The sequence below is a fragment of the Ceratina calcarata genome, unplaced genomic scaffold (genome assembly GCF_001652005.2).
Source record: "Ceratina calcarata isolate Rehan_Ccalc_2016 unplaced genomic scaffold, ASM165200v1 scaffold232.2, whole genome shotgun sequence".
In the NCBI taxonomy this organism is placed as follows: Eukaryota; Metazoa; Arthropoda; class Insecta; order Hymenoptera; family Apidae; genus Ceratina; species Ceratina calcarata.
This window is the reverse complement of record NW_017145072.1, coordinates 93,087-106,956: the sequence shown is the minus strand read 5'-3', so window position 1 is coordinate 106,956 and position 13,870 is coordinate 93,087. Positions and strand designations below refer to the sequence as shown.

At 36.9% G+C, this 13,870-nt stretch overlaps 3 protein-coding genes across 14 annotated transcripts in view; 2 read left to right on the top strand and 1 right to left on the bottom strand.

The window, feature by feature from the left end:
• Nucleotides 1-7,090, top strand: part of LOC108622639 (uncharacterized) — a 9,461-nt gene extending 2,371 nt beyond the window's left edge. The window contains exons 2-13 of one of the 8 annotated variants that reach the window (XM_026811648.1): nt 915-1,434; nt 2,495-2,711; nt 2,820-3,145; nt 4,748-4,944; nt 5,054-5,081; nt 5,340-5,480; nt 5,567-5,796; nt 5,941-6,049; nt 6,120-6,185; nt 6,283-6,389; nt 6,487-6,711; nt 6,828-7,090. In XM_026811648.1, the coding sequence (XP_026667449.1) occupies nt 955-1,434; nt 2,495-2,711; nt 2,820-3,145; nt 4,748-4,944; nt 5,054-5,081; nt 5,340-5,480; nt 5,567-5,796; nt 5,941-6,049; nt 6,120-6,185; nt 6,283-6,389; nt 6,487-6,711; nt 6,828-6,954 (2,253 nt within the window). In that variant the 5' untranslated portion in view covers nt 915-954 and the 3' untranslated portion in view covers nt 6,955-7,090. Of the gene's footprint in view, nt 1-796; nt 1,435-2,494; nt 2,712-2,819; nt 3,146-4,747; nt 4,945-5,053; nt 5,082-5,339; nt 5,481-5,566; nt 5,797-5,940; nt 6,050-6,119; nt 6,186-6,282; nt 6,712-6,827 lie in introns of those variants that run through there. The other 7 variants (XM_018020665.2, XM_018020664.2, XM_018020662.2 and 4 more) reach the window with 7 other exon arrangements.
• wda (will decrease acetylation) lies at nt 6,757-10,194 on the bottom strand. 4 transcript variants are annotated; one of them, XM_018020666.2, is made up of 10 exons: nt 9,776-10,194; nt 9,516-9,673; nt 9,105-9,444; nt 8,770-9,002; nt 8,501-8,683; nt 8,271-8,423; nt 7,812-7,959; nt 7,574-7,742; nt 7,301-7,484; nt 6,757-7,245 (listed from the first exon to the last, which is right to left on the bottom strand). In XM_018020666.2, exons 1-10 carry the CDS (start codon nt 9,842-9,844, stop codon nt 7,113-7,115), a joined length of 1,770 nt encoding a protein of 589 aa, XP_017876155.1. In that variant the 5' UTR covers nt 9,845-10,194; the 3' UTR covers nt 6,757-7,112. The 4 variants fall into 4 exon arrangements, with proteins under 4 accessions (XP_017876155.1, XP_017876156.1, XP_017876157.1 ...); XM_018020667.2 differs by having other exon boundaries at nt 9,772-9,837; XM_018020668.2 differs by lacking the exon at nt 9,776-10,194 and having other exon boundaries at nt 9,105-9,352; nt 9,436-9,444; nt 9,516-9,598.
• Nucleotides 10,195-10,501: 307 nt separating this feature from the next.
• On the top strand, nt 10,502-12,675 carry Atu (Another transcription unit). Of its 2 annotated transcripts, none has more exons than XM_026811652.1 (6): nt 10,502-10,656; nt 10,735-10,931; nt 11,004-11,425; nt 11,502-12,092; nt 12,170-12,371; nt 12,444-12,675. In XM_026811652.1, the coding sequence occupies exons 1-6, from the start codon at nt 10,517-10,519 to the stop codon at nt 12,611-12,613; spliced, it is 1,722 nt and encodes a 573-aa protein (XP_026667453.1). In that variant the 5' UTR covers nt 10,502-10,516; the 3' UTR covers nt 12,614-12,675. The 2 variants fall into 2 exon arrangements, with proteins under 2 accessions (XP_026667453.1, XP_017876158.1); XM_018020669.2 differs by having other exon boundaries at nt 10,548-10,639.
• The last annotated feature ends 1,195 nt before the right edge of the window (nt 12,676-13,870 follow it).

The window sequence follows — 13,870 nt, the reverse complement described above, 5'->3', positions numbered from 1 at the left end:
CTTCATATTGACTGCCAATACAATTTTCCAATAAATGAATAAAATCCGGTGTCTTAAATTAGTAACTATTGAATCGCGTTTCCCATTTTTGAGGATTCGTTTCTGGCATGAGAATAATATGACATATAAAAATCACGCAATATATTTTGCAAACGAAATTTCGCCTCGTAAGGTGTAATTAGCGAACTCCGTATCAGCCAGCTCGGTGGTAGAATAAATTATGCGCTGCACGCGTGCAAACAGTTGCACGATGTTTATTTGTAGTCATAATTAGAACTCGCGAGTGTCGAACAGGTTACATTTCAGTTAATAAGTAACCACAGCCGCGCATAAGTTCGGAACACATGTGAATGCTTAACGCTTGCCGTCAACCGTTTCTACGATACAGCATAGCAAGGACAAGCCAATTTATTGCTTCAATGATATGATCGCCGCGCTAAATTGGGTAAATCGGTGACGGAGTTTTAATTAACGGGTAGTCCTCATATACGCATTCATATGCAGATTGTTTGTCTCTCGGAGAGAAATGAATCGCGCGGTCCCGTACCGTCCCCGTTAATTAAAACGTTCCAGTTCATTTGACACGCGGGTCGCTCGCGCCGTTACTCGCCCAGCGTCGATGCGTCTCACTGTTACGTAATAATCTCCTTAGCGCGTTACAACTTTTCCGTGGGTGTTCGGTGAACTTGAAATTCGTACATCATCGCATCAACGGGTTTGACGCACTCCGATTCTCATCCTCAATCTCGCTCACGTAGTTCTAGATTTAACGAGGACAATGTAAAGTCGTCTCAAGGTTTTCTTTGTAATTCGAATAGGTAAAAAAAAAGTCGAATAAACAGAAAGAAATCTAAAAACTTAGAAACTAAGAATTGTCGAATGGATGAATCCACGAAAGGTGTCCATCGGAACAGGTCGCGTTCGCCAGAATTAAACGCGGACCGGAAACTACCGATGTACTTAAAAGTGGCCGACTGCGAGTCGAGAGTGCCTAAACGGAAGCTGTCTGTGTTTTATCGATCGTTCGACGTGATCGAGCAGATCGGCCAAGAGAGCGAGAGGGAGACGCTCGACTTTCGGCGAACGTCCAGCAGCCCGTCGGTCCGGATCGAACGGCCGCGGGAGAATACGAGGAACGACGAGATCCATGATCAACAAACGGACTTACACAAAAGAGGCCTCGTCAATACTTACCGGACGTTGATCGAGAGTGGGAAGTTCTTGAGCGGCTCGTCGCTGGATTGTTTCATCGAGGAAGTTCCTCGGAGCGACGAGAATCCTGCTCCGAAAGCTACTTCGCAGTTGCCTCCATCCGCCAGATTGAAGCTGCCTCAGGTGAGAGAGGACACGGTCGTCGATAATTACGCAACAATCACTGACACCTCGACTGGCAAATATTGTCTATTGAATAACAATGGATGTCGCCAGTATAAAGTAAGCTGCACATCGGTGACACTTCTCGTGACAGAATCGTTCTATTAACTCTTAACGGAGCCAGTGGAGCTTTTTCTGGAACGGTATTTACCTAAGCTGGCTGTTTTCGCGGCGAGGCGCGTCTTTGATACAGTCGCGGGTCCTGAATTAATTTCGTAGAATTTGACGGACCTACGGCATTGAAAATATTTTAGGAATGAAATCTTATTTCGGATTCATTGAAAGTAATCTTGCGCGGGCGGCGTTCTCAGAATTGGAATCGATGGCAATTTTAAATAATTTAACTAACCGCAAGTAATGTACAGGGTGGTAACTGATGGTACGACCGGAACAGTGATGATTTTGTATATTTATTTTTAGGAGTTTACTAGTGGACTTTCCAGGAAAGAATTAATTTCGCATTTAATTAATTAAAACAGCAGAGTACATTTAGATAGTTTATAGAGCCAATCCACGTCTAAGTTGACAACACTTCGAACAATTCCTGTAATAATGAAATTCATCGAACAGATTAAATATTCTGTTTCATTCTTAACCACCCAGTAAAATAGACACTAACTCTAAGCCTGAGGAGTGAGTTATACCGAGACGTCTTAGGCTAAGACGTAGTCAAGCTTACATGTACCTACTTAATATTTAAAATCGATTTTCTCGAAAACAAAGCCACATACGAAAAAGCTTCATCCTACATTTTCATCTTATCCCTCGATATAGAATCACTCCTTTCTCGTTTATACCACCAGTTACTGAACATCCTGTAACAACATAAATACGAATTATATTTAATTATAAATTATTAAATTAATTTGTTAAAGTTATTTGTTAAAATTTAATCAAAATTAGCCTGTAGTCTTATACTAAGATTTGCGGGCTTAAGACAGAACGAAAACTTGACCCAATTCCCTAACGACCTCTTATTTCTCATATACACACCGCAAGAGGAACACCCATAAAAATGACACGGTTTATCAGGCAGCTACGACGGTCTAAAGTTAGAACTCATCCGTTAAGAGTTAAAAATAATAATCCCGTTTTTAACGATTGTTTTTTTCGATATTAGGCCAACGACGAAAGACTCGCGAACGATTCGCTGCAAGTGAATTCGTCGCCGGACTTGACCAACGTCAGCAGCCGATCGTTCGCCGATAAAACGACCGCGAACAGCGAAACGGTGGATCGCGCCATCCCCGATGCGACGATTAATTTTCATCGTGGAAATTCACCGAACGACGCCGCACGCCCGACTCGTTCGCGATACTCGTCGCCCGCATGTCCCGGTAAATCGGTTGTGCGACGCACGCCCCGAAAGAATTTAATGGAAATAGAAATACTAAAAATACAATAAAATGTATATTATTGAAGATCTATCCTCCCTTCATTCGCAGATCTGGTTAAGATCAAAGATACCGTGTATCCCCGCTCGTTTGTGAACGCGTCGAGAGCAGCTCGTCTCGAGAAATATACATCAGTCGACGGCGAAATGTCGAGTCACGAGGATAGCTCGATTGGTTCCGACAGCGAGGACGAGTCGGCCGGACGGAGGCTCCGGCCGAGGATAACCACGCGGGCCGAGGCGAGGATCGTCAAATCGAAGAGCAACAGTCCATCCTCCTCGTTCTCTTCCTTCACCGGCGAACCCCAAAGGAAACCGGATTCGGGGGACCAGCAAGAGAAAATAATGGAATTTTGCTCAACCAGAGAGAAGCGACAAGTTGGTAATCTTTTTAAAATAATGTTCATTCTTCTGTATGTACCTAATGCCATTCCTTCATGTCCCTGCGGTTTAATGTCAAAATACACCTGCCACTTCATCACTTGGCGAAATTCAAATGATTCTCTTACCAACGTGTTACGAAAGTCAGAAGTTGAAGATCACGCGCCTCTATCGTAAAGTAGTAATGATTAATAAAACAGATGTGTTGCATATTCATAAATAGAATCATATTTCATCATTACAGATTTAATGTTTGATGTAATTTTTATGTGTATCTTTAATTGTATGAAGCAATTTTGAAATGAATTTTGTCTAGACGAGATAATCAACTGTTATATTCCGCCTCGTTATTAATTCTATCAGCTACATTAAAGATCAAATAATTTGCACTAGTATATATGGACAAGTATTAATGAGGTTTGTAATAAAAATATTATGACCTCATTATCAACAGTCATGAATAATCGGAACGTATGCATATTTTTATATTTCGAATGCATGCTTCAAGAAAATATCGTAGGACATGAAGAATCATTTTGTCGACATTACAATTAGCTAAATCAGCATTTTCACGTTTGTGAATATCGCTTGCACCTCATTTATTTCTTATCGCTTATTTATTTCTATTTATGAAAATTTTATGAAAATTCTTTTAAACTAACTGTATTTTTTATGAAGTTCGTTACAACAGACTGTATATTGCAAGACGTGTGCTTAATTAGTTTCCCACATAAAACATTTTGTATTTTTTTTTCCTTTGCTAAATAATGTAACTGTGGCAGTAAAACATGTACCAGACATACCGTACATGTACTACGCATCTATAGAGAAATTAAAAACCATTATACAGTCCTAGTAGGTGCCAATGGTTATTAACTTATTTTCAAATTAGACCTACAATTGCGTACCGGAAGAATTGAATACAATTCCGATTACGTTACAATTTAAAAGCATTTATGAAAAACATTAATTCCAAAGTTAAATTCATCTCGTTCCATGATAAACCGCAGATGGAAGTGCCCTATTCACTGAAATGATCTAATGGTCTCAGATATTAATATTATTTACCGCGGAAACGGTTCCAGTCTTAGAATAATCTAATCTGCAAAAGAAAGAGTAACCGATAAAACCGCGCAAGTATTTGCGATCGCAGACCTTCGGCATCGCCAGACATTCTAAATATTATATGTACGTACCTTGAATCGTTACCGAACTGTTGCCACATGGTCGCACACTACATCTGGCGATCTATTCCGCTCGATAGGAAAAATAATATTTGCTCTGAAAGCGCGCCGCAGACCAAGCCGGCAAAACGTCCGGTATTCTAACACTATATAATGCTGCGGAAAATTCGAAATGAAGCTTGTCCGGATACTTCTGCCGAAATTGCCTTCCGCTCCTTCCAAATCGTGTAATGAGATATTTATAGACAACGACTAAAAAATTCGTGTCTCTTGAAAAACGTGTGGTCCTTCTCCTAAATGAGCACGGCAATTCAGTCCTGAATCTTATTTCACATTTTTTTTTTTTTAAATCCAAAAGCCACTCGGCTCATTCATGAGACGAGGAATATAAATCATTCGTTATTGTCCAATGCAGAGAATTTTCATCGCGAGGAGGTCGTTATCCGAAGGCGATTATGAACGGCAGTGTCCCGTGAAACGACATTGTACTTGCATCAAAGAGGCGGTATCGGTTAACGAACAGGAACAATTTCCGCCGTTTCCCAGTTTCAACGATACCAGGCTCGACGCTATGGGTCTGTCGACTTCCGAAGATATAGACAATGTGTACAGGTAAAACGTTATCTTTTAATTAATTGCTATACCTGTTGTACTTCCTGGAATGAATATTTTAGTAAGAACTTGAACATTTTTATTTAATTCGTATCTTTCCTTTTTCCAGGGAAACAATACCGGAAAGTGAACTCGAGGTCAATAAATTATCAACCATCTGTAACGTTATAGATAATATTGGGGTGAACCAAAAGTTTGAACGTTTTCTTTATTAGTCCAGTTTGTATAATTTTTTAATGTCACTAAAGATACTTTATATACAAGTGATATATACAGAGTGGGCCGGAAATCGTAGTACAACCAGGCAGGGGTAGAACAACAAAAAAAACACACGAACTTTTTGGTTCACCCTAATATAATATATTCTCTTTAATAATGTGTTTTCTTAATTGTAGCGCAAATATATTGCGTTTTCAATAGGACTCAGTGCGGACAGGATCACCCTTAAACGGAGAATGGCGTTGTACCTTCGTCAGCGCGATCAATCCGAACGAAATTTTATGTACGAGATTCAAAAGGTGCAGGAGGGTATCAAGGCTAGTAATCGAAACATCATGAATATCCGTAATTTCGACGAATTCAGTTATGTCAAGTTCAACTATTCTTTTTCATTTCGTAACAGGACTTGTGTTCGCTTTGTATGGACCAAGAATCGATAGACAAAGTAGAAAAGGTACGTCACCGATTAGACGTAATAGCCAGGTCTGCCCACCGAATTTCCTCAACCGCTGAATCGCTCGGTGCGGTGTACCAAGAGCATAGAATGTCCAGGGCAATCTTCCTGAGCGACAAATATTTGCAAATATTGCGCTCCAGGTGTGAAAATCTTACGGCAGAAATTGCGGAAACGAAGTAAGAATTTTTCTTTTTTCCCATGTAATTCATTCCGAATAAGTCTTATTTTTATTTGAATCTTTTTAATGAGGAACAATTAGCTTAACTGCAGTTCTCAGTAGATTTTATGATACATTAGGTGGCATAAAATTTTTTTTCTAGGCAAATATTGTTAAGGAACAATATTGTGATAGAAGAAAATTCCGGAGAAATTGGAGACGATTTACCTAAAATACGATATAGAAACGGACTACCCAGTAATCGAACAATGGTTCGATAATTATTTCCAACTATAAAAAAGATGTAATACCGTTCCTTTTTCTGATGAATTTCATTTTCAGATTGCTAGGAGAAGAGCGAGCATCGCAACGATTTCGCGACCTTTGACTTCGCAAGACTCGATTAAGGTATCTTTTATTACATCAAATTCTGTTGTACAACTTTTACATAACAATTGTCAATAAATGTGTCGTTTTATAAAACATCGTATTTCTTTACATTCAGGAAGCTCCTAGGCAACGTAACTCTGTTTCCGGAAGAGTTACTCTCAGGAGGCCGTCGCTTTGCTCCGACACGCAGAGGTGGGAAAATGAAAAATTCAATCGAACGGAGTTTGTACTATTATTTTTTTTTATTCCATTACAAACTAAACACGCCCGATTCTCGTGTAAAGAAAAGGAGAAATACATTGACGTTTTAATACTCCAGCAGCGCGAATAGCGTCGTTGAATTACGCGACATCTTCGAGCACATCGAGTCGCGGAGGAATTCAATCGAGGAAAATAACAATCTTCTAAGAAGCGATCAATGTAGCAATCTTGTTAATTATGAGGCTACTAATAATATGGAAGACAAAAATCGTTTAATTCCCAAAAAACATAGTTTCCTGGAATCAAATGTGACTAAAGTCGTTGAGGAACAGTTAATATCATGGTAATTAATCATGTTTTCACGGAGAATGATAATAAGCCGAAGAGAAAAAATGTATATTAAATTTATTGAGTATACCAAATGAAATTTGTTCGATTTATTTAATTTCTTGGTTTTAGCATACGTACAGCAGAGCCTTTTCGAATAACACGGAACATAGGAACATGGAGGCCGATATTATGGTTACTGTTCATCTTCTTTCTTGGATTTTACGCGAGACAAATTACTTCAACATTTATTACGTAGTATATCGAAGGACTTCGACAACAGGATTAAAAAAATCATCGTTTTCTCTGTTGCGATGTGCAGTATTAAAAAGATTAGGCCCAGTGTTATAATGTTCACAGTGAAGAGTAATAATAAAAGACCTGATTTTCAAGCATATCGTGTTTAATTTCTTGACTTCACAAACTGTCCACCGTCCCGATACACACGAGAGAATTGTTTTTATTACAATAACGTAACGATAGAATGCTTGAGCAGCAAGTTGAGTATACTTGTGGCGATTCTGTTTCAGGTACTTGGTTTGATGCATTGCTGTAAAATAATGTAATTGAAGCCGATTTTTATGGTTTTAACTAAAAATTATTACCTATTAACAGTTTTAATATGATCTTGAGTAGGCCATAAACGAATAGTGCCGTCCAAACTCCCGCTAGCGATGTATTGGCCATCGAGGCTCCAATCCAAGTTCATTACGGTGTCCTCGTGGCCTTTCAGCTCAGTTAATAATGCGTTCGTTGCTAAATCCCAAACGGAAATAGATTTGTCATCACCTAAAATGAAATTTCAATCAACGCTGCATAACTTAATAAAACGGAAGATTAATAGAATATGAGAGATGTACTGAGATAAATTGTTTTACCGGCAGCTGCTAGGTATTTTCCATCTGGACTAAAAGCTAAACTATAAATCGTTGACTGGGGTCCGACGTACACCCTTAACAAATTTCCATCGTCTTTATCCCATAATCTGACAGTCTTATCAGCGGACCCGGTTGCCAGGTAACGGGCGTTTGGATGAAATTTTACACACTGAAAAACGATATAACGTTCATACATCGTTCTCTTAAAATAAACATTGTTTGAACTTTAATTACATACATTTATATCTAAAAAATGACCGGCGAATATGCGCAATGGGAATATCCTATCTAAACACCACAATTTAGCAGTTCTGTCATGAGAACCAGTCGCTACATATAGATTAAATACGCTAAGATCCATGCACCATATAGGATAATTGTGACCACTGTAACAAAGTACATTGTAATAATAATAGTAGTAATAATAGTACTAATAAATGATAATGGTTTGTTGGCTCGCGCCTATTGCAATCATATCTCGACAGTTGCAGAATTGTTTTCACTATTACTCTTGTTTTCACTATTATTCTTACTCTTAATTGCATCTTATTTCATTAATGTACAAATACCACATAACTTATAATAGTTTCCTTAATTCCAAATCTACTCATTTAGACAAAAGGCTCTTATTTTTAACATTTTAATAACACATTGATAAATAATTTATTAACTATTTAGTGACGAATGATTTACAAACCTGTAAATAGCAGCACATGTATAATCGTTAAGCCTCCACGCTCTCATATCCTTGTCACTAGAGACGGAAAGTAAAATTTCCGATTCTGGAATAAACCTTAAATCATGCACAATATCTGTATGACCTCTAAGTATCACTGCCCCGTTCTCAGTCCTAAAAGTAGAAAGTAAAATTGATTTCACATTTTCGTTGATCCAAACTATATTTAAGTTTAAACTAATGTGACATACATTTGGTCTGAAGTTTCATAAAATTTGTTTAAGAAAGGGATATCAGAGGCAAACTTGAAGGGAGACTCCTCGTACTTTGGCTTAATTAATACTGCTTCATTTATACCCCATAGCCTAATTTCTGTAGTACTAAATCCTACTGCTAGTTTGTCCATATTAGGGGGAATTACACCGCTACTCGCACTGTAAAGTTACGAACATTCGACATTAAACACTAAATTTAATCAGTTATCTTTCGGAAGAGACGAGCTGTATCTCTGTATAATTACTTTTCGACAGCATTATTCACTGCGAATATTCGCACAGGTTGATGAGCATTATTTCTAATTAATCTTATGGCTTCCTGCAATTCTCTCATCTCACGATCAGTTCCTGTACCCGATGGCTGTTCCACGTAACCATTGATTCCTATCTCAGGACGTGCACCTGTTTCCTCGCATCCTTCTGTATCTGTTTCAGGTACATCCATTTTTTTAATTATTGTCACGTGCGTGTTGATTATCTGATAAATGAAAATGAGAATGATCGTACGCTATTGAGTATAATTGAAACCAAGGAAGGATAATAATCATTATGTAATGTTTAATATATCTTCGTTAGATACCTGCATCAATATAATGTGACCATGTTTCGAAAGAAACTGTTGTAGACACAAATGAGCAATGTCTGACATGTCTACTTTGTATTTTCTAGTTCTGAATGAATTGACTAAGGGTCTTAATTCAATATCTTGAACTGAAAACACACTCGACAACTCTTCTAAGAAGTCTTTTTCTGTTTCGCTATTGAACTCATTTTGATGTAATTTTAGAAATTGAGTAGCTGCTTGCCTGTTACCAACATGTAGCATCTCTAGATACAAGTGACAAAATACAGGGTATAAAAGCCCTTTCAATTCCATTTTTAATTTATCATCAACTACAATATTTACCCACATCTTTAACCTGAAGGAATCATGTAATAAATTTAGTATATTAATATAAATATAAGAGAATCAAAGGACTGACAGATGTACCGTTGATACGCTTGATCTGCAGCGGCAACATCAATACTAATGGCACTAAAAATAATGGAATTGTCTTGAGATGTGGCAGAGGCAGCGGTCGCGTTCAGGGTCATTTCATCGCTCGTTCGACAATTTATTTGGCTGGCTTTGCAGAAAACATCACCGATCTGCAAATGACATGTTAAGATGATAAGGTTATGTTACGTTTGTTGATCACAATGCAATTGTAAATAATACAGCTTCTCTAACAAAACGAGAACGTAACCTGCCTGGTAATGACGCCGCTTTAAATAAGATTCAATCGTGGCATTAATCAATTCGCTCTTCAAACGTTTCATTTTTTTACAATCGCACGTTGGTTAGATTCAAAAAATTCAAAACATCCAACCATGAGAGAGACGTCAAGTAACAAAAATCATTGAAAGTACATGATTTCAGGAATCATTTGAGAACTCACAGACCGCGAACATATACGTACATATTTTATTGATAATTGGTTAAACGGATAAGAAGTTCAAATAACAGATATGTATCGTGGAATATATTTTCATTAATGAAATTCGTAAACTGGGACATGAATGAATGAACTTTCGCCGGTAGTAATGTGTACTCGGTGTACTGTGTGTGTACTCCTTGTACTGTTTTTGTTTTGTTAAATACTTTTGAGCTCTCATACTATGGAATATTATTTATAAATCGTGAATGTGTACACAAATATAATTGTTGATAACTAATTATTTTGAAAATTTATATATTGAAATGTATACATCTTATTATTACATGTACAGGGTGTCTCAGAACGGACGAGTTTCATCGGAGGCAGTGAAATTTTGAGTCTACACGACGTTGGTCTATTATTTCGTTAATAACTTTTTTAACAATAACATGCAAATCCGGATAATTATATTGAGAAAGTATCAATTTTAAGCATAATTTCCATGCATTTACAAATCGTTTCAAATTATTCGGTTTGGAGGCGGCAGCACAGTCGCAGTTAGGATACATGCAGGATGCCAGACATTCCTGGTCTGGTTGTGGTTGTGGTTACATGTTCCATCCGTTCCATTCAGGTTATAGTGGTTACAGTTTACAGTCACGGTTCACCACCAGTTTTGTTGAACAACGTTTACAAGGTTCTTGATTTTAAAAAGTTTGTATATATACATAATATTTAAAATATTACTATTTCCATTAACGTCAATATTACTATTTCCATAACGTCTTTCAGAATGGTGAATTCGCCTAATTCTGTAACTAGTGAACCTGCTGATCCTGAGCAAAAAGCAGAAAGTCCTGAAGAAAACAAAGATGACAATGAATCTGTAAAGTCTGAAAAATCTGAAAAATCTGACAAATCTGACAAATCTGACAAATCTGACAAATCTGACAAGACTGAGAAATCTGAGAAGTCTGTGAAGACGAGAGGTTGGTAAATGAAACAGGAATAAACAAGTGAAATATAACTGGAAAAATGTACTAAATATCTTCATCATACAGGTAGTCCAAAATCAAACGATAGCGACAGCTCGCAAAGTTCACCAACTCACAAGGAAGATAACAGTGGCTCTGCGTCAGAAACAGAAGATGTAATAAACAGAGCGAAACAGTTAGTAGATTCCGATTCAGAAAGTGAGTCGGCAGATAAACAAGCATTAGCTCCAACTGCGGACGCTCTCTTCGGAGATGCTAGTGACATCAGCACAGATGATGAAAAGGATAAAGAGGACGAGAAAAGAGAAAGGAGTCGCAGCAAGAGTAGAAGCAGAAGCAAAAGCAAGAGTAGGAGCAGAAGCAGGAGCAGGAGCAGGAGTAGGAGTAGGAGTAGGAGTAAGAGCAGAAGTAAAAGTAGAAGCAGAAGCAGAAGTAGAGATAGATCTGAAAGTGAAGGTGAAGGACCCAGTCAGCCAGTCATTGAAGATGTACGCATAATTTTATTGTCAATGATCGAACCATTTTTTAAAGGAGAAACAAGAATTAGTAATTCATTATTTTTAGGATGTGGATAAGGAGAAAGAAGAAGAGCCTGAACCCCCACCAGAGACAAGGATTGATGTTGAGATTCCGAAAATCAGCACAGATTTAGGACGCGAAATACATTTCGTAAAACTTCCGAATTTCCTTTCAGTAGAGACGCGTCCGTTTGATACGGAAACGTACGAAGATGAGATAGATGAGGAAGAAACGTTAGATGAAGAAGGTCGAGCTAGATTAAAACTGAAGGTCGAAAACACCCTTCGTTGGAAGGAAACATTTGATGACCAGGGAAAGATCGTCAAGGAGAGTAACGCTAGATTTGTAAAATGGTCTGATGGCAGCATGTCCTTACATCTGGGCTCCGAGATCTTCGATGTATATAAACAACCGCTTCAAGGAGATCATAATCATTTGTATATCCGACAAGGAACCGGTCTCCAGGGTCAGGCCGTGTTTAGAACCAAACTGACATTCCGTCCACATTCTACAGAATCTTTCACACATAGGAAGATGACAATGTCCTTAGCGGATAGATCACAGAAGACGTCTGGTATAAAAGTATTATCACAAGTCGGAACTAATCCGGATCAGAATAGATACGAGATGATTAAAGTAAGTTATATTGAACTCCATTTACGATAATACATTTGAACTGAACTATTAGTTTATAAACAATACTCTTTTTGTAGAAAGAAGAGGAAAAACTACGTATGGCTATACGAGTTCAAAGCAAAACGAAAAAGAGTTCTGCAGGCAGGGGTACTACTGGACGAGCTGTCGGTGGATATAGTGCTGATGCCTACCATGATGATGGTTCTGATGACGAAGGCGCTATTTCCCTCGCAGCAATTAAAAACAAATATAAGAAAGGATTGAATATTCCAGTTAAAGGTAAACTATATTCGTTCCAATATATAAAAAGGCTTCTTTAATGTCTGTTTAAAATATGTTTTATATTTTCAGCGTCAAATATATATTCATCGGATGAAGAGGGTTCAGATTTTGAAACACTGAGACCGAAAAAGAATATTAAAGGGAAGGTTCTTAAAGATTCAGATGAGGAGTCGAATTCTGCGAGCGCTTCGGAAAGCGGAAGGGAAGAAGATAATCAGGCCGAGAATGCTAGCGATTGAATTAATGTTTAATTATTCACTAATCTGTAATATAATTAAATAAATTAGTATTCTTTTTACAATCTTGTTTTTTCTGTACTAAAATGCTTTTGTTTTTTTAATCTACTAATAATTCAATAATTTTGTTAAATTACATTATGAAGTACACACAAATAGTTTATGACAATTTAAAAAATCTGTATAAAAAAAGGAGTGATAAGCTTTTCATTTTTTTACTGATTTCGAAATTATGACTCTATTAATTTCTGTCAAAAAACGATATCAGTTAGTATGATAATGATAATATTTTATGAGATATTCTTTATCTTCTTTTGTAATTCTCGATATATCGCAACTTACTTTATTCCCGCCAAATATAAAGAGATCTCTGAACTTTTACTTTTACACTTAAATAATTGGCAAGCCTGATTCGTACACAAGTACCAACAAGTACGTAACCGATCTACAGCTTGATCTGCATTTGCATAGCGCTGCGAAAGCAATTCACGAACCATTATAAGTACTCTTGTATGTAATTTGTAATTGAGGATTATTATATATTCCAATTTGTGAGTATTCATTTCTCTATTTTTCCACTAGTTGCATTGTGTAATCAATCTAAAAAGTGTGTTACTTATATTGATAAACGTGCTTAACGATATAGTAACAAGCTTTAGTTAACATAGTATATTACTTCTCCGTTCTTAGAAATAAATTTCGAAGTAGTCACTTAAATTTTATTAATTACATTCCTGTTCTATATTATTATATAAACGTTTATTTCTGGATGAAGGAAATATAACTCAATCGACTGTGAAACATTTGTTAAAAGTTTTGATTTCGTCCATTTAATTATCAATTTGATCATTTCTCATATAAAATTCGTGTTTTTATAAGGAAAATTGTAAGCAATTTTTGAAACATTTTATTTGAAGAATGATTTCTGATGTATGCTTTCTGTCATTCTGACAAGTAAAGTCAATAAAACCTTAGCATGGATGATAAGTTCGTTTATCCTTAATAGAGTTAATTATTTCAATGTTCGCAATTGGGTATTATTGTTTGAAACCAATTTAACCTATTTTCCTTGACGCGTGTTGAAATATAACCTTAAAAGTGTTCAATGTTTTCTATTTAGGTGAAATTCAATCAAGGAATTTTTCTACGAATTGCTTCAGGTTTATGTAATTCAGGAATTTGTATAGGAATTGGCAAACAGGAATTTCTTATATTTTACAACAATTTTATATTGATACAGGTATTGAAACATCACTGACG

Coding starts and splice junctions, on each gene's coding strand:
- Atu (XM_026811652.1), top strand. CDS start 10,517: ATGCCAGACATTCCTGGTCTGGTTGTGGTTGTGGTTACATGTTCCATC. Junction 10,932..11,003: donor GAAGTCTGTGAAGACGAGAG/GTTGGTAAATGA, acceptor TTCATCATACAG/GTAGTCCAAAATCAAACGAT. Junction 12,372..12,443: donor ATTGAATATTCCAGTTAAAG/GTAAACTATATT, acceptor TTATATTTTCAG/CGTCAAATATATATTCATCG.
- wda (XM_018020666.2), bottom strand. CDS start 9,844: ATGAAACGTTTGAAGAGCGAATTGATTAATGCCACGATTGAATCTTAT. Junction 7,960..8,270: donor ACATGTGCTGCTATTTACAG/GTTTGTAAATCA, acceptor ACTTTGTTACAG/TGGTCACAATTATCCTATAT. Junction 7,246..7,300: donor CATATTAAAACTGTTAATAG/GTAATAATTTTT, acceptor ATTATTTTACAG/CAATGCATCAAACCAAGTAC.